The sequence below is a fragment of the Podarcis liolepis genome (assembly GCF_965112155.1).
Source record: "Podarcis liolepis genome assembly, chromosome: 14".
NCBI classification, from domain to species: Eukaryota; Metazoa; Chordata; class Lepidosauria; order Squamata; family Lacertidae; genus Podarcis; species Podarcis liolepis.
The window spans coordinates 12,040,731-12,068,685 of NC_139569.1; the positions used below are offsets into that span (position 1 = coordinate 12,040,731).

Genomic DNA, 27,955 nt, shown 5'->3' on the forward strand with positions numbered 1-27,955 from the left:
AGAGCGCGCGAGCCGCTTCGCCGGCGCAATCCTAGTTTTGCTGTCTCTTGCAACGAGTTGCTGCTGGGCGTTGCAAGCTTTTTCCCGCTCCGCACTTTCTTCCCCTGCGAAGAAAAGTGCTTCCCCGCGCGGAGAGACGCTCGCTGGGCGCTTCCCGACGGCAAGCCGTTTGGAAACCACCACCGCAGGGGCTTTCCCGGGTCTGGCAGCCTCTTCCCCGCAACCCCATGCTGAGCCGGTCCCTCCCGCAGTAAGTTAGCGCCCCCCACCCACCCCACCCCACCGGCCGGCATGCTGCTGCCTGTCTTAGCGGGGCTGGCTTTCTCCGCGTGGGGGGCAGCGGGCGCCCAGGAGAGCCCCCCGGGGAGCCGCTTCGTGTGCACCTCGCTGCCTCTGGACGCCGCCAACCCGGGCTGCCCGCTGCCCCCCATCCCCATGCAAGGGGGCGGGCTGCCCCCCGAGGAGGAGCTGAAGGCCACCGTGCTGCAGCTGCGGGAGACGATCCTGCAGCAGAAGGAGACCATCGGGAACCAGAGGGAGGCCATCCGCGAGCTGACCGCCAAGCTCGGCCGCTGCGAGACCCCCGACGGCAAAGCGGGCACGTGGAGGAAGGAGTTCGGCAAAGGCAAGGACACCATGGGCGACTTGCCCCGCGACCCCGCCAAGATCATCGACCAGCTCAGCCGCACCATGCAGACGCTCAAGGATCGCCTGGAGAATCTGGAGGTGAGGACGGGGGAACGCGGGCGGAGCTGTCCGCGGTGCTGAAAGTTAGCCGCCGACTTCGCCCAGCAGGGACGGCAGCCAGTTGGCGGTAATGGATAGCGGGGGAGGGCTCTGTGCCGAGCGGGAGCTGTCTGTGGTGCTGCAATTTGGCCTCTGGTCCTGGGAAAAGAGCGCACCCCGTTGGGGGTGACTGACAGGTGGTAGCTAGGTGCGGGGTGGGAGCTGTTTGTGGTGCTTCCATCTCTTTTTGGAAAAGAGAGCGGCATCCTTGTGGGTGACTGATGCCAGGTAGCTTGTGTTTGGTTTGAAGGTGAGAAAGTCACTTTGCCTTTGAAACTTGACTCTTAGGGAGTCCTAATAGGGATAAAACAACCTTTTGTGTGTCCAGGATGCTGAAAATTGGCTACTGGTGTGGAAAGGAGACAAGCTAGACTTATGCTGCAATCCTAAAAGTTAGCCTTACTAGGGAGCAAGCACTTCAGGGCACACTGGAATTTACTTTTTTAAAGTAGGCATTGCATTGTAAGTATCACTGAGTTCAGCTCTAACCCTTCTTCCACAGCGTTGAAGGCGATATGTATATAGGAACACGGGAAGCTGCCCTATACTGAGGCAGACCATTAGTCTAGCTAGTTCAGTCTGCCTGCACTGACTGGCAGTGGCTTTCCAGGGTTTCACAAGGAGGGAGTCTCTCTCAGACCTGTCTGGAGAAGCTGGAAATTGTGCATGCAAAACAGATGCTCTTTCACTTTGCTACTGCTCGTCTTCATGCCGCCTCCTTTCTTTATCCCTGTGTGACAGTCACAGGCTGAAATACATTAACTGGCCCCAAGGTCATCCACAAAGCCTTGGGGCTGAGATTTGAACCCAAATCTCCTCAATCTATACCCCAGACTCTATCCACTATACTATACTAGCATGATGGCTAAATGGAGCCTCCATGTGTAGGGGGACTGTACCTCTGAATACCAGTTGCTGAAGGAGGCAACAGCTGAGCACGGCAGCAGCCCTTTTGCCCTGTTTGCAGGCTTGCCAGAGACGGCTAGTTGGCCAGTGCAAAATGTTGAGCTTGATCCAGCAGTACTATTCTTATACTGCTGCATAAATAACCTACACATTCTTCTGAGTAGTTGTAGTGTCGAGGAACAGGATTTGATATTATCCCCCATCAAGAAGTGCCCAGATCCCATTATAGCAGCTTTGCAACCTTCATTTTCTTAAAAATAGTCTATTGCTGTCCATATCTAAAGAACTGTGTGAAACATCTTCATTCCTAGTCTATGCCTCTGGTCCATTCTATAGTATGGTGCTGTTCCAAGTTGAAATACTAGGTCATTTTGGGGGGAAGAACTCCATATTTGGGCCCGCCTGTCTTCTTTTTTGCCATTTTCTTAGCCATTCAAGATTTGTAACCTATAGTTTCATCTTCTAGGCAGCTGAAGGTGCGTCTCTCCTTAGGGGATTGTTGTCACCCGCTAAATATATACGTCGTAGATTATCAGGGGAGCAATTAGTGAAGTTTCAACCTTCTGGGACACTGCAATAAACAGGCTTCATTTCCCAGAAACTCTTAGTCATCGTCTCATCTTTAATGGGATTCTTTTTAAAAAGAAAGGCTGCTCAGGTTTTATGTAAATCACTTTCTTGAACTTCTCTTTTATAAAAGGGGAACTTTATTGTCACATTAAGCAGAGAAGCTATACTTTAATCCAGGCATAAGAGGGAGAATATGAAGGGGACGTGAGATCCGGAATTGGTCAATTTATTAGAAATCCAAAGAAATAAAATATTCACCGGCTCCTGGCAAGGCGATGCTTGTTCTGAGCCCTGGTGCAGATTTTGTGAAAACTGATTGCAACAAGTACAAACTACAGAACTGGTGTTTATGAGGTGTTATTTCCCCCAATGGAAGCACAAGAAGGTATAGATGTTCTATGTGTGTTTACCAATAAAATGGATTGAGAGGAGATTTGTGGGTTTTATTTCCCTGCCCTGGTGCTTTTCATTTCTTTTTCTTAATCTCAGCCTCGGCTAAGAACATAGTTGCTTAAGAGGTTGCAGTGTAACGTTGACATCCTAGATAATGTGTCCTTGGCATATGGTGCCATGTAAGAACATGAGGGTTTTTATTTTGTTTTAAGTGTTAGTGCCGGTCCATCTTCTCAACAGTTTAACTATACAACCTGCTACAAAGACAATTGGAATGAATGATACAGTACTTTAGATATTATTATTTTTATTATTAGATAGATTATATTTTAGATATTATTTTTCAGCCCAGTGGTCACTGATGCTTAAATATTAATGCAGGGTATATCTCCTCTCCCAATCCAGCTGTCATTTTGAAGGACATGGTTGAAAGCTTTTTGTAATCAATGCAGAATTCGGTGTTTGAAGCTGCTCTTACATTTGCTTGAAGTGCTGTCAATGTATAATGAGGAAGTCTCATAGTAATCAAATATCAAGGATACAGCTGTTAAGGACAAGTTTTCCCCCTTCCTCTTTGGAAAGGAACATTATCAGTAAGGTGCAGCACCTTTGGAAATGCTAGATGCTTTGTTTGATTACCTGTGGGACACAGTGAGGCAACCTGTGGCCCAGAGGTCACAGGTATCCCCCTGTTTCATTTCATTTCTTCTTCTTGACTATGACATTGAATAAACATAAGGATGGATGAACTCAGTAACATCAGGCCTATAAAAATGTAAATAAAATGGCTAGCAGCAATGCTTTTATTGCACAGTTCAAAGGCACCCTCATGAACGCTCCAGTAAAAGGATTCAAAGAGTTAGCCATTCAGTGACGATTTACACAAATTTATCCGCATTCCCCAAAATCACATGTCTAGATTGGCGTGAGATCTCTGTCGCATGTGCCATAAGCATTTAACAATTGTTCATGCAAAGAAATGTTAAATCTGGCAGCTAATGCCCCTGTAGGAGCTATTGCATGCCACCAAAGTCACACATTTCTCCCCCCCCCAAACATGCCTGCATAGAAGTGACGTCACTTTCTGTAGAATGGAGCGGCTTAAGAGTTATCAACCGTCCATTTGTAAGTAAAAAAAGTTGACTTCTGGTCATAACTGAAAGTGTTGGTTTGACCCAGTGGTAGCCAATAGGATACCCTCCAGATAGCATTCGAAATTAGCCAGGCGCTGGGTGCATTTTGTACCTGGCTATCGGCCACTTGCGACCATGTGAAGATTATTGGGGCACCAGGACAGCACCTGATGTCTCTACTCTCTGGAGCTGCATGCCTGGGGATCATTGGATCTCGCCTGTTGGCACACACTAGCAACACAGCCTGTAGAAGTCAATCCATTATATTTTATCTGCAAAATCGGAATGAATTTTAGGAACCAAGAAGTTGTTTTGAAAAATATGACTTTCGAGCCATCTGGCTCCAAAATGGCAACTAGGCATTCTGTTTTAGTGACTGTAACCCAGGTTTAAGGAGCCAATTGGCTCCTAGCTTATATATCTGAGTTTTTAACACTGCCTCCAGATGTTTTCAGCTTCCAGCAGCTGCAGCCAGCATGGAGACCTCTATACTTCCAGAAGTCCTTTTCCCACAGCTGATCTCCGTATTGATTGCTGAATTGCTCTTGTAGAGCATGAAGCCAGGTCATTTCTAGCATTGCTCCATCTTTGCAGGGTATCGTTGACTTGCCAAGACCCTCCATTTCTGCTTTCCTAAAAGAAGGCTAAAACTTTGTTTATTCCAGCAACCCTCTACAGTTGTTAGAATGAGATCTGTAAGGTCTGGCTGTTGGGGATTGTGTGGACTGCTTTAATTCATTGTTTTGCAATGCCTGTTTTATTTATGACATAGCTCATCTCCCCACCCTCACTGCTAGTTTTTTTTAAAAGGAGATGTATTTTTCAAACGTGAACTATTACTGCATTATAAATTGGAATTTAAAATAAGGCTGTGTTCCTAATCATGCTTATTTGAATATTAACAGTGTTGTATCCAATGCTATTCCTACTCATAGTAGACTCCTTGAAATTAATGGGAATTACTCCCTTGGGATACTGTTAATCAGCTATTAGATGAATTGAATCCTGCTGCTCTCTTCCTTCTTGCCCTGAAAGGCTGATCTGTGGAAATCCAGCTTTTTAAAGAGAGGGTGGTTTACCGGGTTCTGCATATATATCCCCGGCTGTTAGATCACAGAGGAGAAATGTACACACATCTCCCATCTGCACACATGGTTTTCCATACAGTGAGATATATGAACTCAGAAGCTCAATTTTTGCTGCATATGCTTGACTTCCAGCTGCCCTGGGGCATATGAGAAGATAATATAGTATTAGTGTCTCATTAAGTTTAATGAATGAGAACTGTGGCGTTTTGTTTTGTTTCCCCCTTGTCCCCTCTCCTTTATAGCATCAGCTCCGAGCGAACGTGTCCTATACAGCCCTGCCTCACGATCTCCGAGAGATGCTTCAGAGGAGGCTGGGAGATTTAGAGCGCCAGCTTTTAAGCAAAGTGGCAGACCTGGAGAATGAGAAATCCCTGCTTCATAACGAGACTTCCACCCATCGGCAAAGGACAGAGGCAGCACTGAACGCACTTCTTGAAAGGGTTTCTGAACTAGAAAGAGGTAATGATGATGCCTAATTTACATCCTCCTTTGTATATTCCGGCGTGGGTTTATTTTTGTTTGACTTGTTGACTCAGCAGGAGCTCAGATGTCCTGCAACACTCCAGTCCTGTGTATTGATTTAGGGTGCAGTGATGCCTGGAGCAACTTGTATTTCTGGTAGTGGATGGGGACAGGAGTTACTGCATTGGTATGAATCTAAGCTGAATAAATAAATAACAGAATAAGGGCATCCTGAGTGCAGACTTCTACACACATTTGGACGATGGATGTGCAGTACCTCCACTGTAGTTGGCCACTGTTAGAACCAGGGCCAGATTTAGGTTTGATGAGGCCCTAAGCTACTGAAGGTAATGGGGCCCTTTATATGTCCAGCTGTCCTTTGTCAACAACAAATTGTCTCTGTTTTTCATGTTGAATATATGCTGTATGGTAATTTATGGACCTAATAGGCATCTAAAGCCATTTGCACATATTGCCATGCAACCAATCTATGCAGAATGTAGGCACCCTATATATAGAAATGAGCAAACCAGTGATATTTTAGGGAGCAGGCTAGCAGGCGGAGCCCATTACTTGCATCATAGGAGCCTACACAACACAAAACACTGTTGCTGTATGTAGGTTTTGTTTTATTTGTTTTTTGTCTTATATTTTGGAAATGTACAACCAGTTCCCCCCCTTTTAATTCTTTTGGGGGGCCCCAAGCGAGTGGGGCCCTAAGCTATAGCTTGTTTAGCTTATACGTAAATCCAGCACTGGTTAGAACAGGATGCTGGGTTAGTTGGCCAATGGCCTGATCAGATAGGGCTTTTCTTATACAGTGGTACCTCGGGTTACATACGCTTCAGGTTACAGACTTAAGTACTTAACCCGATGTACCACTATATTCCTATGTTTATGTAGCACCCCCTCTTGTTCAGTGCAGAATCTGCAATGCGGGATGCAGCTGATGTATTCCTGACGGATGGTTGTACAGCCCACCACCTCCTGCTGTCAAAAAGCTCTGGCTATTAGGAAGCATCTCCTGATGTTCGGCTTAAACCTGCTTCCTTCCCTGCAATTGACAGCTACCACTTGGTTCTAGCCCTGCTCTCCAGAGCAACAGATAAGAAGCCTGTTCCATCTTTGCATGGCGGTCCTGTAGCTATTTGGAGGCTGCTGCCATGTCTCCATCACTACATGGAATCCATTCTCACGATCTCAAAGGGATGATGTTGAGCAAGGAAGAAGTGGCTTCAATCCTGCACGATCCATTTCTGGCAATGGAATTCCTGCGGTCCCCCAGCACACTTTTCATTTGCAAAGCAAGAAGAGGCCTTGTGGATCCCTCTAGTCCAGCATTTCTCAAACTTGGATCCCCATCTGTTGTTGGACTACAGCTCCCACCATCCCTGGCCCTGCTAGCTAGGGATTATGGGAGTTGTAGTCCAACAACAGCTGGGGACCCAAGTTTGAGAACTGCTGGGTGTAATGGTGGTGGCTGGTGGCTGGTGCTCAGGTCAGGCTGAGGTAGACTGGGCATTGTCCCATTCACCGTAGTGGACCAGCGTCTACTGTTTAACAGTCTGTTTCCCATAGTGGCCAACCAGATACCTCCAAGGAAACCCAAAATCAGGGCATGAGGACAATAGCCCTCTGCCATTTTGGCTCCCCAGCAGGTGGTATTCAGTGGTTTACAGTCTCTGAACCAGGAGAATGCATATAAATATCATGACTAATAGCCACTGGTAGACCTCTCCTCCTCCGTGAATTTGTCTAATTCCCTTTCAGAGCCATATCAGCAGGTGGCCATCACCACCATCCTGTAGCAATGAGTTCCATAAGCTATAGCACAAGTCTGTCCATGTAATGCACAGAAGCAAGTCCCATTGGATTCAGCAGGGCTTATTGTTTGCAGCATTGCAGTCTAACTTTAAGTGTTGTGTGAAGGAGTACTGCATTTTGTTTGTCCTGAACCTCCTATCAGTTAGTTTAATTGGTAGACAGAGGAAGAGAGAGGTACTTACCCTACCTGTAAAGACGTCTTCTTTGCCTTTGAGCAAGCTGTGAAACGAGACAAACTTCCCTTTTCTTTTTTGCTTTTAATTAATTGCTGAATGTCACTTCTGTTCACTCCACAGACCTTGGGGCAAGCATGTCCTGTCTCAAATGCGCAACCTTTACTGTGGATTACTCCTGGAGCCACTGGGGGACACTCTTAATCCTAATCATTTAATCAGATCCTTAGATTTAATTACTGGGAAACAGCACGCTTGGCTAGAGTTTGTGTATTTAAATTTCAAGCACACATGGCAAGGGAGGAATAACACGAAACTGTCTGCATAATCATTTTTCCTTTCCCTTTTCCCCTGTTTTTACAGATCAAGAGTGTGTGAATTGTTTAAATATAGATTCACTTTAAATGATATTTATAGTACTAAGCAAGTCTGGATCAAGGCTTGTTCAGGCAAATTAATGATTGCACCTCCGAATTGTGCCAACGGATGCATTTTGTGAAGGTTAAGCCCCAGCCTTTGCAGGAGCCAGGTTGCACATATGTGGGCATGCCATTACTCTTATGGCGAAAGGGTGCAAACATTCCTTAAAATAAATCTCCAGACCACATAAGCACCTCTGGTTTCTCTTTTTTGTTGTTCGTTATTGTTGTTGAACAAAAGCAGGCGAATCTTAATTTTGGGTCACTTAGTTTTTTTTGCCATGATGCGCTAGTTACAGGGATGTTTTGGAGATATACGAAGTCTAGTGATAGGAAGAGAGAAGGCTGCTGTGCTCCTGTTCTGCTTTGCAACCTTCCCAAATGCTAATCAATGCTTCCCTAAAGGCCATTCTTTTGGTCCCACCACCTTCGCAGGCATGTTTCGTGAGGACATGAGACAGGGCCTTCTTGGTGGCTGCTCCCAGATTGTGGAACTCCATTCCACAAGAAGCTAGGCCGGCCCCCTCTGTGCTTCCCTTTCACTGGTAGACAAAAGATTTGTTTGTTCAGACAGGTCTTTGGCCACTAGCTGACTGTTTTGGCAGGGTCTTTTATGGCTGGATATTCTACTTTGTGTGTGTGTGTGTGTGTGTGTGTGTTTTTCAATGTTTTTAAGGGTTTGCAGTGCTCTTTTTTAATACAGTGGTACCTTGGTTTACGACCATAATCTGTTCCGCAGGTCCGTTCATAAACCAAAACAGGTTGTAACCCAAGGTGCGCTTTCACCAATGGGGCCTCCCAAAAAACTGGGTCGTAATCAAAAAATAAATAAATCACAAACCGGGATGTGCGCTTCCGGGTTTGAATTGGTCATAATCCAAAATGGTCGTAAACTAGGCTGTTCGCAAACCAAGGTACCACTGAATGGTTACTTACAAGTTTTTTTAAAAAAAGAAGTATTGACACTTGTGTGCTTTAATACACTCATTGTATTTGTTTTAATTCATGCTGTGTCCTCCCACTGGAAGAAATGTAAATCAAACAAATAAATTTGGTTGGCCACCGAGGGAATAGAATGGTGGAATAGATGGATGGGCCTTTTGTGAGACTCAGCTCAGCTCCTCTTATGGTCATGGGGAACGGGAGGCATCTTCTCAGGATGAAGTCCCAAACACACACTGTTGGAAATGAGTGTCTGTGGAATGAAAAAAGACTCAACTCCTGAGACTGAAATTAGATGTGGCGGCGACAGACTAATGTGGTTCAGCCTGGTTCTGTCTCAGATTTGGTCCCAAGGTATGGTCTGATGACCTGTCAGTCCCACAAGCTTGCTGAAGCTCAGCAGGTCTGGTCTGATGGGTGATCACTTGGGAACCAAATGTGTGTTGGCTTGGATTCTAATACAGTGTGTTTCTTTGTGTGTGCAAGGTTCCATTGTAAGAGCAAACGGAACAATATCTAAGGCAGGCCAGGGATTTGGATTGTGTCCCCAGGTTGTATAAAGCAGGCACCCCCAAACTTGGCCCTCCAGATGTTTTTAGGACTACAACTCCCATCATCCCTAGCTAACAGGATTAGTGGTCAGGGATGATGGGAATTGTAGTCCCAAAACATCTGGAGGGCCGAGTTTGGGGATGCCTGGTATAAAGCAAGTGAGGGGAACCTTTTGCCCTTTTGCCATCATATGAACCAGCCCAGACTCTGTAGCCTTCGGCAGAGCCCCTTTTCCATGTGCCCCCCCCCGAGGGAGGGACAGAGGGTGGCCACACAAAAATTGGCTTTTTAAGTGGTGCTCCATCCCATTTCTGGAATGCTTTCATCTGGAAGATGTACCTGGCACCATCCTTGTCCATCTTTAGGCACCAAGACTTATTTTGCTTAGGCCTTTGGTAATTAACTTGTGTCCTATGGTAGTGGTCATATTTTAGTGGAATTGTCCTTATTAAAATGTTACTGGACGAGTGCTTTGTGTATTTTGTAGTGCTCATTCTCTCCCCCCCCCCCCCGGTTTAAAAACATTTTTAGGTGCTGTGTTTTGTCAAATAGCTTTTAGCCATTTTTTTGTATGAGCAACTGATATATGCAATAAATGATAATTATATATCGCATATAATTGCAATGGTTAATATTTACATTGCATTATGTTTAAATACTCCACCTTTGCTCCTCAAAGCTTAAGTCATTATACGTGGTTCTTTCCCACTTGCCCCATTTATCCTCACAACAATCTGGTTCGGTAGGCTAGCCTGGAAGATGGTAGCTGGACCATTGGTCATGGTGGCTGGGGCTGATGGGAACTGGAGTCCAGCCACATCTGGAGTTCTGCAGGCTCTCTATCTCTGTACACAGGAGGTCCTCCTGTGTAACTACAGCTCCCATCATCTATGACCATTGGCCATGGTGACAGGGACTCATGGGAACTGGAGTCCAGCACCATCTGGAGAGTCATGGATTTCCCATGCCTTCTTAAACCTCTAAATCACACTGACCCTTTATATAGGTGCAGGACCAGTGTTGAACCTGAGTAAACCTGCATCCGGCTTGAACCTGAGTAAACATGTTTGGAATCAGGCTGAAAGATGGACACGTTGATAAAAAATTAACAGAACCTTTCATCCATGGTGAAAGGCAGCATGGAATGAAATTGTTCATCTTCTCCCCAGGGGCAGGTGCTGTTCACAGATGGGTTTTAACCTCTTAATAGGGTGGCGATGCATTCATAGAAAGAGATTCCAGAGGCAAGCAGACTTGCAACCAAATACACTTAAAGGGAAAATGAGTCTGAGAAAGCTTCAGGATCACTGCTGCAAATCAAATCCCCAGGTCTTTAAAAGCAGTCAAAAGCTATTTTAAAAAAGCTGACCTGCTAGATTTCTTTAAAAGCAAACCATTTGGGACAGGTAGTGTCGAGATCTGCCGGAAATTGCCACATGCAGTCTTGATGTAAGTTACCTATATCCTCAGTGTAAAAAACACATTTACGGTGAAGTCTGCTCCATAGAAATCAAAGGCTTTGTGTTCTGTTTCATTGCAAATGAATGTGCTTGCCAATTTCTTTCATATATATATATATATATATATATATATATGCCACACAGAGGAAGGAAGAAATAAAACACAAAGTGTTGTTGTTTTTTAATTAAAAAGAAGGCAGCCATTCACCGGTAAGCACAGAATCAGAACGTCTAATTCAGTGTTTCCCAACCGGTGTTCCGTGGCACACTAGTGTGCCGCGAGACGTTGCCTGGTGTGCCGTGGGAGGGAGGCGGGCGAGTCGGGCGGCGAGAGGCGGGGCAGCAGCGGCGAGGAGAGGCCGCCCAGCGCAGGGCTCTCGCCGTCTGGCTGCCTGCGTGGCGCTGACGTCACGGGGCTGTAACGTCGAAAGAAACCCGGGAATCCAGGCTGCGGACAGCCAAACTTCGCCTTTTCTCTATGGTCAGCTTTCATCCTATCATATGCTAATACGTCTACGGTTGAAGCTGCGGAAGGGCGGAAGTTCCTGCGGGAAAGAACCATCCGGTGAGCCCTGCGATCTTGGGAAGCTGAGTTCCCCCCTCGAGAACCGCCCCTCTCCCGCCGCCCTTCTTCTCCTCCGCTGCCCGCGTATGGTCCCGCCGCGTAGCATCCTCTCGGCGCCCAGAGCCCGGGGGGCTTCCTGCTTGCCATGGCGAGCGGCAGCAGCCTGGCGGCGGTAGCTGGCCTCGCAAAAGCTCCCGCCGCTGGAGGCCCCTTTGCGCCCGCCGGCCGCCTGCTCCTGGGAGTGCCGGGCGGACCTGGCGGGAGTCCTGCGCCTCGTCCCGGAGGGGGAAACCGACACCTGCGAGCCCCTGGGACCCCCGCTGAACGGGTGAGGAAGGCGCCCGAGACTGGGGGGGGGATGCACACGCCCCAGGTCGCGGGCCTTCCTGTTCTCTGGAAGGAGCCCCGGGAGCCGTGGGAAGGAGGCGAGGGGCAGCCGAGACGGGGCCTCGAGGGGCTTGGCGGGGGGCTGCCCCTCTTCCAGACACCCCCAACCCCCCAGAATGACCGCCAAATGCTGAACAAGCATCAAACAACCACAGAGGCTTCTGCGTCGTGACTCAGCGGGCAGAGTGTAGGTGTGTTTTTGCACGAAAAGGATCCCAGGCACATCAGTTCCCGGCGTCGATCCCTGCCTTGGAAACCTTGCAGAGCTCCTGCCCTCCAAGTGCAGACCCGCCGCTGTCAACATTTTACACATTGAACCCAAACACATTGCACTTGGGGGACCAGCTTCTTAAATCTTTGGCCATATATTTTGCACGGTTGCACTTGGCACTGCGACCCAATTAGGATCAATTGGAAGACCAGTGGGTGTAGCAGCAGCCTGGCAAGAATAGGCTCTTGTCCTCATTCCACTTTTTCTATCCACCCTTCCCCCTCTGGGGTAGCTTTCTTACTTGCTCTAGAACAGTGGTTCCCAACCTTTTTTTGGGCCATGCCCCACCTAAACATCTCTAAAATCCTGCCCCCCCATGACGTATAATTCTTATTATTCAAAAAGTGAATAAGTAAAAAGTGACCTTTCCCCATCTGGCATGGTGGTGTGCCTCGAGATTTTTTTCATGAAACAAGTGTGCCTTTGCCCAAAAAAGGTTGGGGAACACTGGTCTAATTAAACGAAGATACCATACACATACTCTGCAGAGGGTCTTGGGTTCAATCCCCAGTATTTCTAATTAAAAGGAGCAAGCTGCCTGAGACCATAGGGGCCACTGCCAGTCAGAGTATGTAACACCCAGTTACATGGATAAAATTGTCAGAACTCGTACAAGGCAGCTTCCTATATTTCCAATCCTGACCCAGACAGCCTACAGTCTGCAATGCTTGCTTCAGGGACTCGGGCAAGGGATATCTTTTCAGCACCTGTGGCATGACGCTCAATAATCTCCACATACCCCAGAGGAGATTGCAGTAAATGCTGCTGTCCACCAGAAGCTGCTCTCTGGGTGAGACTGAGCCATTGTGTTAGCTTCCTGGCAGGTGGGTTGCTGTTGCTTACCCAGGAGGATGGAGGCAAGGCAGTGGAGAGGTTGCTACAGTGCAAACGCGCTTGCAGGAGTGCTAGATTGGCTGTGCTGTTGTGTTTCACTGCACCAACCTTCCCGCCGACTCACCCACCCCTCTTCTGGTAAGCAACAGTGACCCACCTGCTGAGGAGCTAGCATGGTGCCGCTGCCCCACTCCAGAGTCCCTTTAAAATCCAGCACTTCTTGTTGTTAATCCTGTTATTAATTTAGATAAATCTTATTGCCAGAAAAAGACTTCTTAAACAATGTTCAGGTACAAAAAGCAATTTCACAAGCATTAAAGTATAAACATCCGCAATCAAAATACACAATAAAACGATCCCATTCAAACTTTAAAATACAGGGGGCACCACTGAAAAGGCACTTTCTCCTGTCACATACATCATGAAGATCCATAAAATAGATATATTTTATGTTTTAATTTTAGACACTTAATATTTCAGGGGGAAAACTTTCTGTGCAGGGATGAAGAAAGCACGCTTCTTAGTTTGCTTTCAGAGCTCTTAAGTTACTTTTATGCAAAATTGATTGATTGATTGATTGATAAACCAGGTAAAACCTGTGCAATGAATCAGCTTCTTTATTTGAGTGACCTCCCTGCAATTTACATGGGTAACCTTGTGTCCTTTGGGATATGGCTGTAGGTACCAGCGCCTTCAAATCGCCGGATGAATTTAAAGTCTCCCTCCCTCTCCGCACCAACTACTTGTATGGGAAGATCAAGAAGACGTTGCCTGAGCTGTATGCCTTCACTGTGTGCTTGTGGCTGAAGTCGAGTGCCTCTCCGGGAATAGGGACACCCTTCTCCTACGCTGTCCCTGGGCAAGCTAATGAAGTGGTGCTGATCGAGTGGGGGAACAACCCCATTGAGCTGCTCATTAATGACAAGGTGAGGAAAGACTTGCCTTCCAGTGAGCCAGTGTGGTGTAGTGGTTGAGAGCGGTGGACTCATAATCTGGTGAACCAGGTTCGATTCCCCGCTCCTCCGCATGCAGCTATTGGGTGACCTTGGGCTAGTCACACTTCTTTGAAGTCTCTCAGCCCCACTCACCTCACTGTGAGTGTTTGTTGTGGGGGAGAAAGGGGGAAAAAGCTGCTTTGAGACTCCTTGGGGTAGTGATAAAGCGGAATATGAAATCCAAACTGTTCTTCTTCTTCCTTTTGAGAATCCCATTTCTTTCCATCAGCCAAGGCAGGGAAAAAAAAAAGAATTCCCGCTGTGCAATAGTGAAATGTCCGAGGATTAAGCTCTGCTGCACTCTAAGATGTAGCAGAGTTTTATCATGCCCTGCTAAAATAGTAGGGCAATTCTTCATTCTGTCTGGAGGGTCAGTGCATTTGAGCCCCACTCTTGTTAAAACCAAAAACAGGCATATGAAGTGTCTTGGCACTTGGCCCCTGGGACGGCAATTCTGTGCACACCTGCTCCCTAGCAAGTCCCATTGAACTGAATGGGACTTGGTTCCAAGTAGAGATGAGCCAACCGCTTTCTCGTTTTTTACCCAATCTTAAGTTCCCCACACCTTTACATCAAATAAAATAAAAATAAAAATCCTCATGGAAATTCATTCGCATTTTAAAGCAAATATCTCCTGATAGGAACATTATTTGTATGCAGTTTTGCCTAATGCACACATTTATGCAAAGCAAATTCTGCTAACATAGCACATTTTTGCACGTTATTTTCACCAATGTACTTTGGGTACCCATTACTTGTCTGCAGAACTGCACTGCAAAGAAAGGTGAATTTTGAAAGATTGTTGTGTTTCATTCTGCATATTGTTTTGCAAAGTGAAGATTTGGGAGGCCACATGACGTTTACTTGCTTGCAAAGGGAAGGATGAGGCTCCCAGACTTGCACTGCTGCAAGTTCTCCCAGTTGATTGATCAGGTTGTAAAGCTGCAGTTCTTGAATTACTTTGCCGGTAGAAGCTCCTTTCACCAGAGTGCGGCTTGTTGGCTTGGCCGCTTTAAAATTAGACTGTAAGTCACGTAACAATTAATCAAGTCAGCAACTGACCTATTACAAATGTGGTCAAAATAAGGCTCTGTCAGAAGGAGAAATGTGTTTGTGTGTAGCTGGGGAGGGGAGGGGAAAAGGCCTGTTGTTCTGTGCAGATGCATTGTGGTAGTCTCATAAACATCGAATCCCTGGGAGCGTTATAAGAGGTTGCTAAGAGACATGTGCATCATTCGGAATTTGCCACAGTTCATAATATATGCACACAGGGCTTCATCAGCATCCAGGTACAAAAATCAATTCTACTAGGCAATTCTAAAGGAAAATGTATTTAAGCCTGTTCAGAGGATATTGCTGTTACCACAGGGGAGCTGCAATGATTCCAGATAGATAGATAGAAGGAATTGTAGAATCATTGGAAGGGACCCCATGTGTCATCTAGTCCACCCCCCTGCAATGCAAGAATCTCAGCTAAAGCATCCACGACCGATGGCCATCCAACCTCTGCTTAAAAATCTCTGAGGAAGGAGAGTCCACGATCTCCCAGGGAAGCCTGTTCCACTAGCAAAGAGCTCTTACTGCCAGAAAGTTCTTCCTGATGTTTGGTTGGAATCTCCAACTAAATACAGTCGTACCTCAGGTTAAGAACTTAATTCATTCTGGAGGTCCGTTCTTAACCTGAAACTGTTCTTAACCTGAGGTACCACTTTAGCTAATGGGGCCTCCTGCCGCCCCTCCACCGTTTCTTTTCTCATCCTGAAGCAAAGTTCTTAACATGAGGTACTATTTCTGGGTTAGCGAAGTCTGTAACCTGAAGCGTCTGTAACCCGAGGTACCACTGTATTTATGGAACCGAGGACAAGAGTTTTTGTGACAGACTGTATGTCAGGCCTTTTCGCTTTCCAACACAAAATAGCTGAGAAGATTACAGTGGTACCTCGGGTTACAGACACTTCAGGTTACATACGCTTCAGGTTACAGACTCCGCTAACCCAGTAATAGTACCTCGGGTTAAGAACTTTGCTTCAGGATGAGAACAGAAATCGCGGGGGGGGGGTGGCGGCAGCGGGAGGCCCCATTAGCTAAAGTGGTGCTTCAGGTTAAGAACAGTTTCAGGTTAAGAATGGACCTGTAGAACGAATTAAGTTCTTAACCTGAGGTACCACTGTATTTCTTCATCAGACCAACAGCTCATCTAGTCTAGCATCCTGTTCCCACTGCGGCCAGTACATGCCTATGGGAAACCTACAAGCAGGATTGACCGCAACAGCACTCCCATCCACTCATGATCCCCAGCATTCAGTGGCCTAGGAAGCTGTGTTACACTGCGTCAGACCACTGGCCTATCTAGCTCAGTATTGCCTACACAGACTGGCAGCAGCTCTCCAGGGTTTCAGGCGGGGCAATTCCCCCAGCCCCACTCGTAGATGCCATTAGGGATTGAACCTGGGACCTTCTGCCGCTGAGCTGTGGCTTTTCTGCTTCTGATACTGCATGTAGCGCATAGCCATCATGACTAGTAGCTATGGCAGACTTCTCTATGAATGTGGCTAATTCCCCTTTAAAGCTTTCCTAGTTGGTGACCCTTGGCTGCAGCTGCTGGTGGAGAATTCCATAGCTGGGCTATGCACTGTGTGAAGAAGCACTTTATTTCCCCTGCCCCGAATCTTCCAACACTCAGCTTTATGGAATGACCCCGATCAGTATTGATCCAGAGCAGAACTCCAATGTATAGTTAGCAGAGTAAAAACTTAAAATGCAGGATCCAGCAGAGCTTTACTGCTACTGAAGGCAAAGGAACATAATGGTCACAAATCCCATACATTCAGGACTGGCACTATCCATAGGAAATCCAGTTGCAGCAGATTAAACTTAAGGTTTAGAGTTATTGTAAGTAAGTTTAACACTAAGCATACAGTCATACCTCATGTTACGTTCTTTCAGGTTATGTTTTGCAGCGACCCGGAAGTACCGGAAAGGGTTACTTCCGGGTTTCGCCGCTTGCGCATGTGCAGAAGCACAAAATGACGTCACGTGCATGTGCAGAAGCAGCGAATCGCAACCCGCGCGTGTGCAGACGCGCCGCTGCGGGTCGCGGTCTTTTCATGTTGCGATCGGGCCTCCAGAACAGATCCTGTTCACAACCAGAGGTACCACTGTACTATGTACAGAACACCACACCAGATGGAAAAGAGATAGAAAGAGAAAGTGAAACCTAGGCTCCTTCTGGCCTTACTTTTATAGTCAGCATGACCTGGACAGAAAGAGATAAAACAACCAGTTTAAACCAGCTGTACAGTACTCGGCTTCTCTGAAGGAATAACGCAAACATTATGAACCGTCTGCTTGTTTATTTCCCACAGAGAAGCTTGCAGAACCCTCTGGAATTAATTAGAACAGGAAAGATCAATACTTTCTGCACTAAGAAATGCAAACTGACAGCAGGATTGTTGGGAAGGATGCACCTCCTTCCGCCCCCCCATTGAGAACGCTGCAGTGTGTTAGTGTCCAATCTTCACAACTCTTTTCCTTTAGGATTTGGGTTTCCTGAGGACTAGGCTCTTGCCGCTCAGCAAACAGGTCCAATGGATGCTGTTACACTTTGGGATAAGCAGGGCAGAAGGCAGCGAAGCCAGCAACAGGAGGTGACAGAGTCAATGACTCATTCTAGTTTTGTTCCCATCTTCCTCCCTGCTGAATTCTACAGTTCAGCTTGATCCTGCCGCTTAGCATCTGCCTCTCCTCGCTGATTGGACACATGTAGGATTTGCCAAGCTTTGCCATAAAATACGAACCAAGATTCCAGTTTAATCGGCAGCAAAATCCTGTTGGCTGTAAAATGGGAAAGTCCAGAGATTGCAAGCCGTGTTCCTGCCCTAGCCAACCTTACCGTCTGTTCTTTGTAGAGTGCTTCAGCCACTGACTGGCTCAGGATCAGTGTGGTCTGTGCCAATGGCGGCTGGTGCCCATTGGGACTCCCAGGGAGGAAGGCAAAGAGGCCAATGGTGGGTAGAGTCAGTGACTGGCAGAATCAATTCATTCTAGTTTTGTCCCCATCCTCTTCCTCCTCACTTCTACAAGGGGCAACGCTGAGACTAAAGAGGAGGGAGCTGATAGGCGGGGCCTTCGCTTGGACTGGGTGCAGGTGAGAAGGCAGGCAAGTGAGATTTGGCTGAAGACATGCTGAGGTTGGTGATGCAACATGCCATTCAGCCACACAGACCAGCCTCCCCTGGACAGGCACTCACCCTTTGGGTGTAACACTCCAGGCATCCACAATAACCTTTATTATCTTCAACAGGTCGCCCAGCTCCCGCTCTTCATTAGCGATGGAAAATGGCACCACATCTGTGTGACGTGGACCACGAGGGACGGAATGTGGGAAGCTTTCCAGGACGGAGAGAAGCTTGGGACGGGGGATAATTTAGCTCCTTGGCACCCCATTAAGCCAGGAGGGGTTCTGATCCTTGGTCAGGAACAGGTAAGCCATGCAAGGTGCTTATTTCCCTCCTTTTCCTCCTTCCAAGAATTTAAAACAACAGGAAATTGTCATCTTCATTCCTCTCCCAGAGCTATAGTTCCCAGAGTATTTCAACGATCAATCAGTCTTCAAAAGGGTATCTGAGAGTTTTACCTATGTGAGGGGAATAGAAGACCTCATAACAACTCTCATCGCCTTTAAGAAACTACAGCTCCCAGAATCCTTTGGGAGAAGCCATGACTGTTTAAAGTGGTATCATATGGTTTGAATGTGGCCTGAGAGGTACCTGCAGATATCCTTTTTTATTGTGCATTCATGGAGTTGTATCCAATATTAGTCTTGCTCAGTGTAGATTAATTGAATCCAATGGGCGTGGCTAATTTAGACCTATTGGTTTTCAATGGGTTTACTCTGAGTAAAGTATCATTGTGATGGTATCGGGGTGGTTATACACGATCTCACTTTCAATATTGTTTGCACCTATAAAAGCTTTGGGGCAGACACACTGCTTCATCACCCATCAGTGTGTGTCCTGCAACTTCCTGTTGGAATCCAGTAAGTTTTTATACAGTGGTACCTCGCAAGACGAATGCCTCGCAAGACGAAAAACTCGCAAGACGAAAGAGTTTTTGGTTTTTTGAGTGGCTTCGCAAGACGAATTTCCCAATGGGCTTGCTTCGCAAGACGAAAACGTCTTGCAAGTTTGTTTCCTTTTTCTTAAAACCGTTAATACCCAGGGTGCATTGCTTCGCAAGACGAAAAATTTGCAAGATGAAAAAACTCGCAGAATGAATTAATTTCGTCTTGCGAGGCACCACTGTACCACAAATGCCCCGAGGTGTGTTTTGGTTCTGCTTTTGTTGCTCTGTAGTGCAAGAGTGCCCTTCTGTGTGGCAATAATGCAGAAGCATTGCATGATAACGAATAAAGCAGAATGGTGTGACCAGTATAAATTGTAGAACTATAGAGCTGGAAGAGACCCTAAGGATCATCTAGTCCAACCCCCTGAAATGCAGGAATATGCAGCTGTCCCATGCAAGGATTGAACCTGCAACCTTGCCATTATCAGCACCAAGCTCTAACCAACTGAGCTATCCAGGCAGCAATGCACTGTTACTACTTCAATGACATGTTGCAGAAGAACGCACCTGTCTTAAAAAAAACCCCACAGTAGTTCAACTAAGTGCTATGCACAATAAGTGTTTTAAAATACAGGTTCTGCCCAAAATCTTGCAAGCCCAACTATGGGAGAGACCAATATAGAAGGGGAAAGAAACATCCCGAAAGGGTGTGATTTTCATCTGCAGAAAGGCAGAGGGTTGGTGGGGAAGGGAGAGAGGAAGAACACATAGGGAGCTGTCCCCTACTGTGTCAGATCATTGGCCCATCTAGCTCAGAATTGTCTACATGGACTGGCAGCAGCTCTCTGCCTTCCCAGCCTGACCTAGAGATGTCAGTGATTGAAACAGGGACTTCCTGCATGCAAAGGCAGATGCCGTACCATTGATCTGTGGCCCTGGAGACTCTCCTCCCTCTTTTCCTGCTGGTTATCTTTCTATAGTCTAGCATCTAGCTTCCCACACTTGTCAGGCAAATGTTTCTGGGCATCCCATAAGCAGTGCATAACAGGGGTATCGCTTTGTGACGCTGCTGCCCAGCAACTGCAACTCAGTTGCATGCCTCATCCGAACACGAAGGAACATGATCCGTCTTGTTATTTCCGGCCTGCTTTTTGAAGCCCATACCCTGGGGCAGCTTACAACAAATCAATAAAACACCACATTAAAATTTGAAATTCAAAAGCGTCTCCCGAGCTTTAAAATAGCGGCAGTAGAGAAAAGTTATTAAAACACTGCACCATGGTTCATTCAACAAGGTGTTTGGGGCCTGCCTGAAGGCCAATGAGGAGGGACCAAACCTGGGGATGGTATTCTAGGAATGCAGGGCCACCACAGGAAAGGCCCTCTTCTTCATCTTCTACGGGGAAAATCCATAGCTCATGGGTAGAGCCATCTGCATTGTATGCAGAAAGTTGCCGGTTCAAATCCCTAGTGTCACCAGGAAGAGACCCCTGTCTGAAATCCCAGGGAACAGCTGCCAGTCAGTGTAGGCAGTATGGGCTCAGTATAAGGCAGCTTCCCATGTTTCTGGGGTTAATTCTCCTCTACCTCTTCCCCTCCTCCTGCTAATGTATTATAACATAAAAAACCTAACACATCTATGACGTATTATTGGCCATACCGTATTTCTTTATTACGTGTGTATTTTACCTTTCCACCAGGAAGGTGTCATGGTTACAAAGCAATATTTTGCCCAGTGTGGGGCTTGAACCCACAACCCTGATATTAAGAGTCTCATGCTCTACTGACTGAGCTATTGAGGGCCTCACACATGAGTACATCAGTCTCAGTATGTTGCAAATGGCATGCGGCGCACAAATAAAAGATTCATGGTTGTAGCTGAACACAGTGAATAAACCATCCTGCACATTCCTGAGCTCACCACCCCTTGCAAGGGTGCTGATTCCATTGTAGTAATGAAGCTCATTGCATCACTATTCAACTCAATAGAGGGGCACTTCTACATAGGAAAATCTGCAAAAACAATTTATGTTTATTGGGGTGCAGTCCCCCTCCAAAAGGCTGTGTTGCATTCTTAGGGTCCCTTAGGAGGGTCCCTTCCAACTCTACAATTCTATGATTCTACGTGTGACCTAAGGATCAACTGGAGGAGATATTAGAAGTAAGAAACCAGAGTCCCTCAAGATGTTGCTGGACTACAACTCCCATCATCCTTGACCATACTAGCTGGGGCTGATGGGAGTTGGAGTCCAACAATACATGGAAGGCCACAGGTCCCTTGTCATGGGAGGCCACAGGATTTGCATGCAGATGGCCCTAGATTCAATTCCTAGCATCTCCACGTAAATCTGAGAAAGGCTCCTGCAGTTCTTCCACCACCAGTCAAATAGTCCATACTGTTCTAGATGCACCAGTGGCTTGACGTGACACGGAACAGCTTCCTAATCGAGAAAACCAGGCCCGCAGCTTTCTGCCTACGCAGAAGTAAGCTGCACTGGTTTCTTTCCCCCCTCATTTTTGCAAACGTAAAGATACTGATTTGGCCATCTTTTTAAAGGATGGTCTTGAACTAATCCAAGCTTTGGTTTTCATTCACTTTAAGGACACTGTTGGAGGAAGGTTTGATGCAACTCAAGCTTTCGTTGGGGAGATGAGCCAGTTCAATATATGGGACAGAGTCTTGAAGCCTGAAGACATCATGAATATTGCTAACTGCTCCACCAACATGCCGGGCAACATCATCCCCTGGGTTGACAACAATGTGGATGTGTTTGGAGGTGCAGCGAAATGGCCCGTAGAGACGTGCGAAGAGCGTTTGCTCGATTTATAGCCATGACCATAACCCATTGAAGTGCCCCGTTTTTCTTAAGACAATCTCTCGTGAGGTCTGACGCTCTGATGCCCCTATCCGCTTCCTTTCATTAGCGTTCATTTTAATTACCCCTTAGTAAACTCACTGCCAGGGTACCAATGAGAGGCACAGTTCTCCACAAGTGCTTGCATCAGCCTCCCTTAATTAAACGGGAGGTGGCGTATAAGACAAGGGTTCCCAAACTGGTCTGCAGGCCACCAGTGGTCCATGAGCTTCATTCAGGTGGTCCATGACATGTCTGCAATAACACCATTAAAAATCACACAGCATCTAGCTCAGTGCACTACAATTGCTAGAGCAGGGAGAAAAATCCTTAAGTGGTTCACCAGGACCCTCAGCAATTTTCAGATGGTCCATTGGGGGAGGGAGAAGTTTGGGAAGCACCTGTACACTGTTATGCCCTCAACCTGTCCATCTTTGATTCTGCTCAGTGGAGCTCCCGCAGAAGAGGTTCGTGGCCAATTCTGTCTGTTACCTGCATGGGTTCCTGGCACGAATTTCCAAAACCATCAAGCTCTCAGACTTAAGCAGTAGATAGTGCCATGGATCCACGTCCAAAGCTTACTTCTACCCCTCTGGCAGAAACCCCATGTCCCGTGCAAATACTTTGTCCCTGCTTAATGACAGAATGCGTCCCCTCCTAACAGCACATGGTGTCAAATAAAGCACAAACGTCGTAGGGGTTAAGTGTAAGGACTTACATGCAATTTGGTCGTCGCAATAGATTCATGCTGTTTCCCACTGAACCTGTAATGCCCAGCCCTGTGTTTACAGCCAAATGGAGGAATTGGGAGCACTTGTGGGGCTGAAGTGAGGAATGGGAAAGGGGAGGTTCCTTAAAGCAGGGGTGAATTACTTCCTGTGGCCCTCTAGATGGCCCTATGGAAATAGCACAAGGCCCTATCTTTCCTTTTTCGTGCCCACTTCGGGCTGTAGGCAGAGTCCCATATTTCTAGAGGATCTCGTCGTGTGAGAATGAAACTGTGTCATGGAGAAAAAGGCTATCGATGGCTACTAGCCACAATGGTTGTATTGTCCACCACTGTCATAGATGCAGGATGACTCCGAATGTCGGTCGTTGGGGGACCCTAAATGGGGGGAGAGAGGTTGCACTCAGGTCCCATTTTGAGGCTTCTTGTAATCTGGTTTGTCACCTTGGGAAGAGGAGGCTGGACTAGATGGGCCAGTGGCTCTGCTTATGCTAATAGAAATCCAGTTTATCAGGATTATGGGTTTTTGTTGATCTCCCTTTCACTTTAGATTTCCACATGCAAATTGTTGGTTTTTTTTAAACACTAGCAGTATTCAAACAGGTGGCATATGCAGCCTGCAGTCTGAAGTGGTCTGTAGCACAAAGGGCAATATGCTATTCTCTTTCTGCACTTCTGAATCATCTCAAGGAAGGGGTAAAATTAAATGTGTCTATTGCCCTGATTTAATGGGACTGGGACTTTGATGCATAAGCTGCTCTGTCAACAGGTTTCCCTGTTTTTTTCCAATGGAAGAAGCAGACCTGTGAGCTCATCCTACCTTTACGCCAGGTGTCCTCCTTTGTGACTAGGGATGGGGGAAGAGATTTGATTCCATTTGCACTTAAAGGGGAACCAAGCTAATTCACACTTTCAGAAACGATCTACAAATTGAAACACAGCCGTCCTTTGAAATCTACTCTTCTCTGAATTTTGCAGTGAAATTCTCCAGCCAAGTACAAAAATGCATTTGCTAGGGTAAAGTATGCATAAAAATATTCATATCACTGAAAACAATATTTAAATGCATTATATTAGGGGGGATTGTTTTGCAAAAACATGTCTGTTGCACATAGTTGCATGTAAACATGTATATTAAGAGGAATATGGTGGATTTTCATGAGGACTTTAAAAAAAAATGCGAAGTGCTGTTGAAAATGTGGATAACTTACTTTAAGATCGGAAGTGAGAGGCTGTGAGAGAACCAGAATTCTGCAGCAGTTCGTGAAATTGTGTGTGTGTGTTTTTAAATGCTCATGAAAATTCATCAGCATTTTAGTGCAAATTTCTCCCAATAATCACATTTTTGTATGCAGTTTTGATTAATGTGCACATTTTTTGCAAGCTATTCCTCCTAATAAAATGCATTTTGAATGTATTTGTTTCTGTGCACACTTTCCCCTAATATATGCATTTTTGTAAACGTTGGTTGGAGAACCCTATTGCAACATTCGAATAGCTGCAAATTTCAAAGGACGGATGGGTTTCAGTTATATTGTTTGGGAAGTGCGAATTTAATAGATTTGGCTTCAGATGAAAACTGGATTGGCTTTCTCCACCTTCCCTGGTTAGAAGTAAATCCAAATATGGCTATGACAGGTTGTGAATCTTGAGGCACATTGCAGTCCTCCTTTCACGCTTCCCCTTCAGAGTATATCATTTGCAGTTGTTCTAAAGTCCTTAGGCAATAGTTAGGATCTCTAAGTAAACCCATCACAGAGAGAGCCCAAAGCTTTGCTAATAGGATCCTGACCTCCCCTTTCCTCAGACCCCAGCCCCTGTGTTTTGGTAGCCCTTCCTTTAAATAAAAAAGCACTTTTTAAACGCTATGGTAACTTTGTCTTAATATTGCATCATTCAGGCCCTTAAAAAGCAAAAGATATGCACTATTTACATTGCAAAAAGTGTTGCTGTACAGCAACACCTTTCTTGGTTTTGTTCTTGTGTGTGTTTGTGATGTGGTACAATGTATAGGAGTCAGTTTTGCGGCATGCCATTTCACTCCCGCCTCGCAGGAAAGTGTTAGCAGCACCATCTACCCTGGGTCTTCTCCTGAGTAAGCCCCTCTGAAATGAACCTTGGAAGGTGGTGGACTCTCCTTCCTTGGGGGTTTTTAAGCAGAGGCTGGATGGCCATCTTCAAGGATGCTGCAGCAGAGGATTTTGTGCATCGGGCAGGGGGTTGGATAAGATTACTTTTGAGGGTCCCTCCCCCCTCCCCGAATTTGGGAGTTGTGCCAAGAACTTGGTGGTGCCCTTCCGCCCATTCATTTCAGTGGGGGCTTGTGCAGGACAGCTGTTCAAATGGATTGTGCCATGTGTTTTTATTTGTGCATTTTATCTGACCAAATTTATATACTGCTTGGTTGTAAATAGGACTTTACGAAAAACAAAACATAAAAGTTGTCACTTTAGCAATTTTGATGGCGTTCAGTTTAGCCAGCAAGGGATCTGACCAAGGTCTCTCTCTCTCTCTCTCATTCATTCTCTCTCTCTCTCTCTCTCTCTCTCTCTCTCTCTCGTATCCACTACTAGTCCTAGGCTGTGTACACACTATACAGTACCTTTAAAGCTCATTCAAAGCACATTTCCCACCACCGCAAAGAATTCTGGGCACTGTAGTTTGTTAAGGTTTGCTGGGAATCGTAACACTCTGAAGGATAAACTACACTGCCCAGAATTCTTTGAGGGGATAAATGTGTGTATGCAGCCCTACATGGTATAGACCTGTTGAAAACAATGGATGTGACAAACCCAGGCTCATTAATTTTAATGGGTGTAACCCTGTCTTCCTTTCCTCCAGGGCAGTTCAGTTGTTGCTGGGGCTAAGGTTTTCTGATTGTATTCACATCCTCCATTGGCTGATGAATGTACTGGAAGGCATTTGCTGGGTATTTACATGGAAGTGAACCCAGGCCTTCATTCGTTCCTGATCCGTCACGCTCGCATCACAGAGTACCATGCACAGAGATTCTAAACAGGGTTGCCAACTGACTGGAAGAAATGGTTTCTGGGCTGCTCTTGCACTGCATAAGGGGAAGCTTTTTGCAGCATGGGTCAGTGCGTCTGGCTGTTAATCAGAAGGTTGGCAGTTTGAGCCAAACCTTATTCCCAAGCCTAAGTTCCCAGAGATGCTGCTTGCCCATTTATTAGCCCCAAGGCACTATGATTCAATTGATAGGGGAGGCCTCTGGCTATTGGGAAACCATGTGTCCTACTTTTACAGAGGGTGGTCCTCTGTTTGAAGGCATCTTCTATTTGAAGGGCTGCCTGGTCCAAAGATTAAAAAGCCTAAGAGAGAAGAACAGGAGGGATTTTGAAGTTGGCCATCCTCAGTTAGCACAGAGGGAGCAGATGTCTTAACCCCACCATGTTGAGATGTGTTATATTTTTATTCAGATTATAGTTAATTATTTCTAAATTCTGTCTGAACACTGGAATTAACTTATGCAAATATGTGTCCTCCTTGTCCTCTTTTTTTTGGCGATACCCTACACCTGAGTAAGGACCCTTGATCTTTATTAGGTACTGACTCTTAGCCATACTTAACCTTCTGGGTATTTTTTATTTGTTTATTTCCTTTTAAAATATCTACCCAAGAGACTTTCCAAAGGGGATTGTACTTTTGCTTTGCCTTTCATAAGCATGTGCCAAAGTTAAGGATGTTGTTTTAGTCTCTCTCCCCCCCCCCCACTTGCTAAGAAACATTGGCTCTCCACTGGGCGTTTCACCTGCAAGTCCCATTGAAATGAATGGGCACAGTAGTGCTTCAGTAGATGCCGCCCATTCATTCCAATGGCAGTTGTGCAGGAGGACTTCCTGACTGCAGGGATGGGGAGCCTGCTGTGCTCTATATGCTGTTGGACTCCCAGTTCCCATCAGCCCCAGCCAACGTGGCCAAGGGATTATGGGAGCTGTAGTTCAACAAAAAACCGAACGGCCACAGGTTCCATATCCCTCTTAGACAATGTTTCTTATTTTCTTTATCTCTCCCAATTAAAAAACAACTCTCTGTTATTATTATTTTAAAAAGAAATATCTCCTGTGATGGTCCTTTGTGCTTTACAAAAAACAAAAATCAGCTGTGTTGCTTTTTAGTTCTTGTTCGCCATCATGATATCTGTAAGCACTGAACTGTCTTTAAATGTGTTTTTTTTATTATAAAAAAAGCAAATGTGTTCTTTTCCCAATACCTTGTAGATGTGGCTCCCCCCCTTTTTTTGCATTTGGTGACTGTTTGGCTTGCATCACTAAGAGTACTTACATGACATATTGGGGCAGGGGCGGGGGGAGGGGGTGGACAGAAAGCTGATAACCTTTTCTGATTTTAGGGGGATTTTAAAGGGAGGGGAAGGAAGGAAATTTATATATTTCAAAAATCATATATTATTTTTCAAATGTTTGGATTGTACGGAGCTCTCGTGTAGTGACTGTATCATTTGTAGGAGAAAGTTACATATTTCCATTAATACGTAGTACAATGTTCTTTTCTTTTTTTTAAAAAAAGAGGAAATTAAAAACTTGCACTGTAAATTTAAAATGTCTTGGTGCTTTTGTGAAATGCTGATTCCACTGCCACGAGGTTTGCATGTTGGTTTTTCACTCGTCTCCAATCTTATCTTTGCAAATGGGGAAGATTGAGAACATGAGCTAGTCACATAAATGCACCTAAGCCTTCCTTCTTTCAAAACTCCTTAAACTCTGTTTTATGCATGGGTTTCTAAATCTCCCCCAAATAAATGCAGCTGGAAGGTGCACGACAGCAACAGGATTGTGCCTTAAGCAAGGTAGCCAACCCGATGCATTCCTAGGTGTTTTGGAGTACAAATCCCATGATCCTTGACAACTGACCATGCTGGTGGGAGTTGGAGTCCATAAAATCTGGAGGGTTCTAAGCTGGCTGCCCGTCCTTTAAGATATTAGGTTGACCTTGCAATGGCAACACAAAGACCTTTCTGTATTGTGAAGCTTTTTTCCATCCTTTATTGCCTGTGCAAAATGATAGTGCTAATAACAATGACCTGCTCAAAACCTCCCCAGTGCTCCTCAGCTGAAAAGAACGTGGGTTTTGGTCCAATGTGTGATGCATCCTTTTAAGAATGTGCACAAATTCAAAATTTTAGAGGGCCATGTGTATGGCTGGAGACTCTGCCCGTTTATTTAAGAACTTTGAGGCAGTTCATAGTAGTGGCACTGAAAGGCGATGGAGAATTCCGATGAAACTGAAAAGGAAGCAGAAGTTGTGGTCAGGAGGGGAAATGAATCAAGCAAGCGGCATTCATTCTGTGACAGTGTTGTTGGCATTTTAAGTCCACGAATGACACACGGTTAATGGCTTTTCAAAAACCTGTTGTGGAAGTGTAGGTGGCTTCCCACAAGGCAAGACACAGTGATAACAGCAAGAACCTTTATTGAACTGCACAACTGGGAAACAGGGGCAAAGCAACTGCTTATATACATTCCTGAAAGCCTGTGCCACTCCTACTCCCAACGTGATTGGCTGTCTAAACT

The 27,955-nt window shown here is 45.9% G+C and overlaps 1 protein-coding gene across 1 annotated transcript; it reads left to right on the top strand.

Moving 5' to 3' along the window:
• Positions 1–26,580, top strand: NPTX2 (neuronal pentraxin 2). The gene is made up of 5 exons (XM_083474448.1): positions 1–726; positions 5,119–5,335; positions 13,447–13,691; positions 18,064–18,243; positions 21,427–26,580. The coding sequence occupies exons 1-5, from the start codon at positions 292–294 to the stop codon at positions 21,652–21,654; spliced, it is 1,305 nt and encodes a 434-aa protein (XP_083330574.1). The 5' UTR covers positions 1–291; the 3' UTR covers positions 21,655–26,580.
• The last annotated feature ends 1,375 nt before the right edge of the window (positions 26,581–27,955 follow it).

Bases quoted from the DNA above. Each gene is read 5' to 3' on its own strand.
- NPTX2 (XM_083474448.1), top strand. From the start codon at position 292: ATGCTGCTGCCTGTCTTAGCGGGGCTGGCTTTCTCCGCGTGGGGGGCA. The intron at 13,692-18,063 runs GTGAGGAAAGAC...TATCTTCAACAG, and splicing joins AGCTGCTCATTAATGACAAG to GTCGCCCAGCTCCCGCTCTT. The intron at 18,244-21,426 runs GTAAGCCATGCA...ATTCACTTTAAG, and splicing joins TGATCCTTGGTCAGGAACAG to GACACTGTTGGAGGAAGGTT.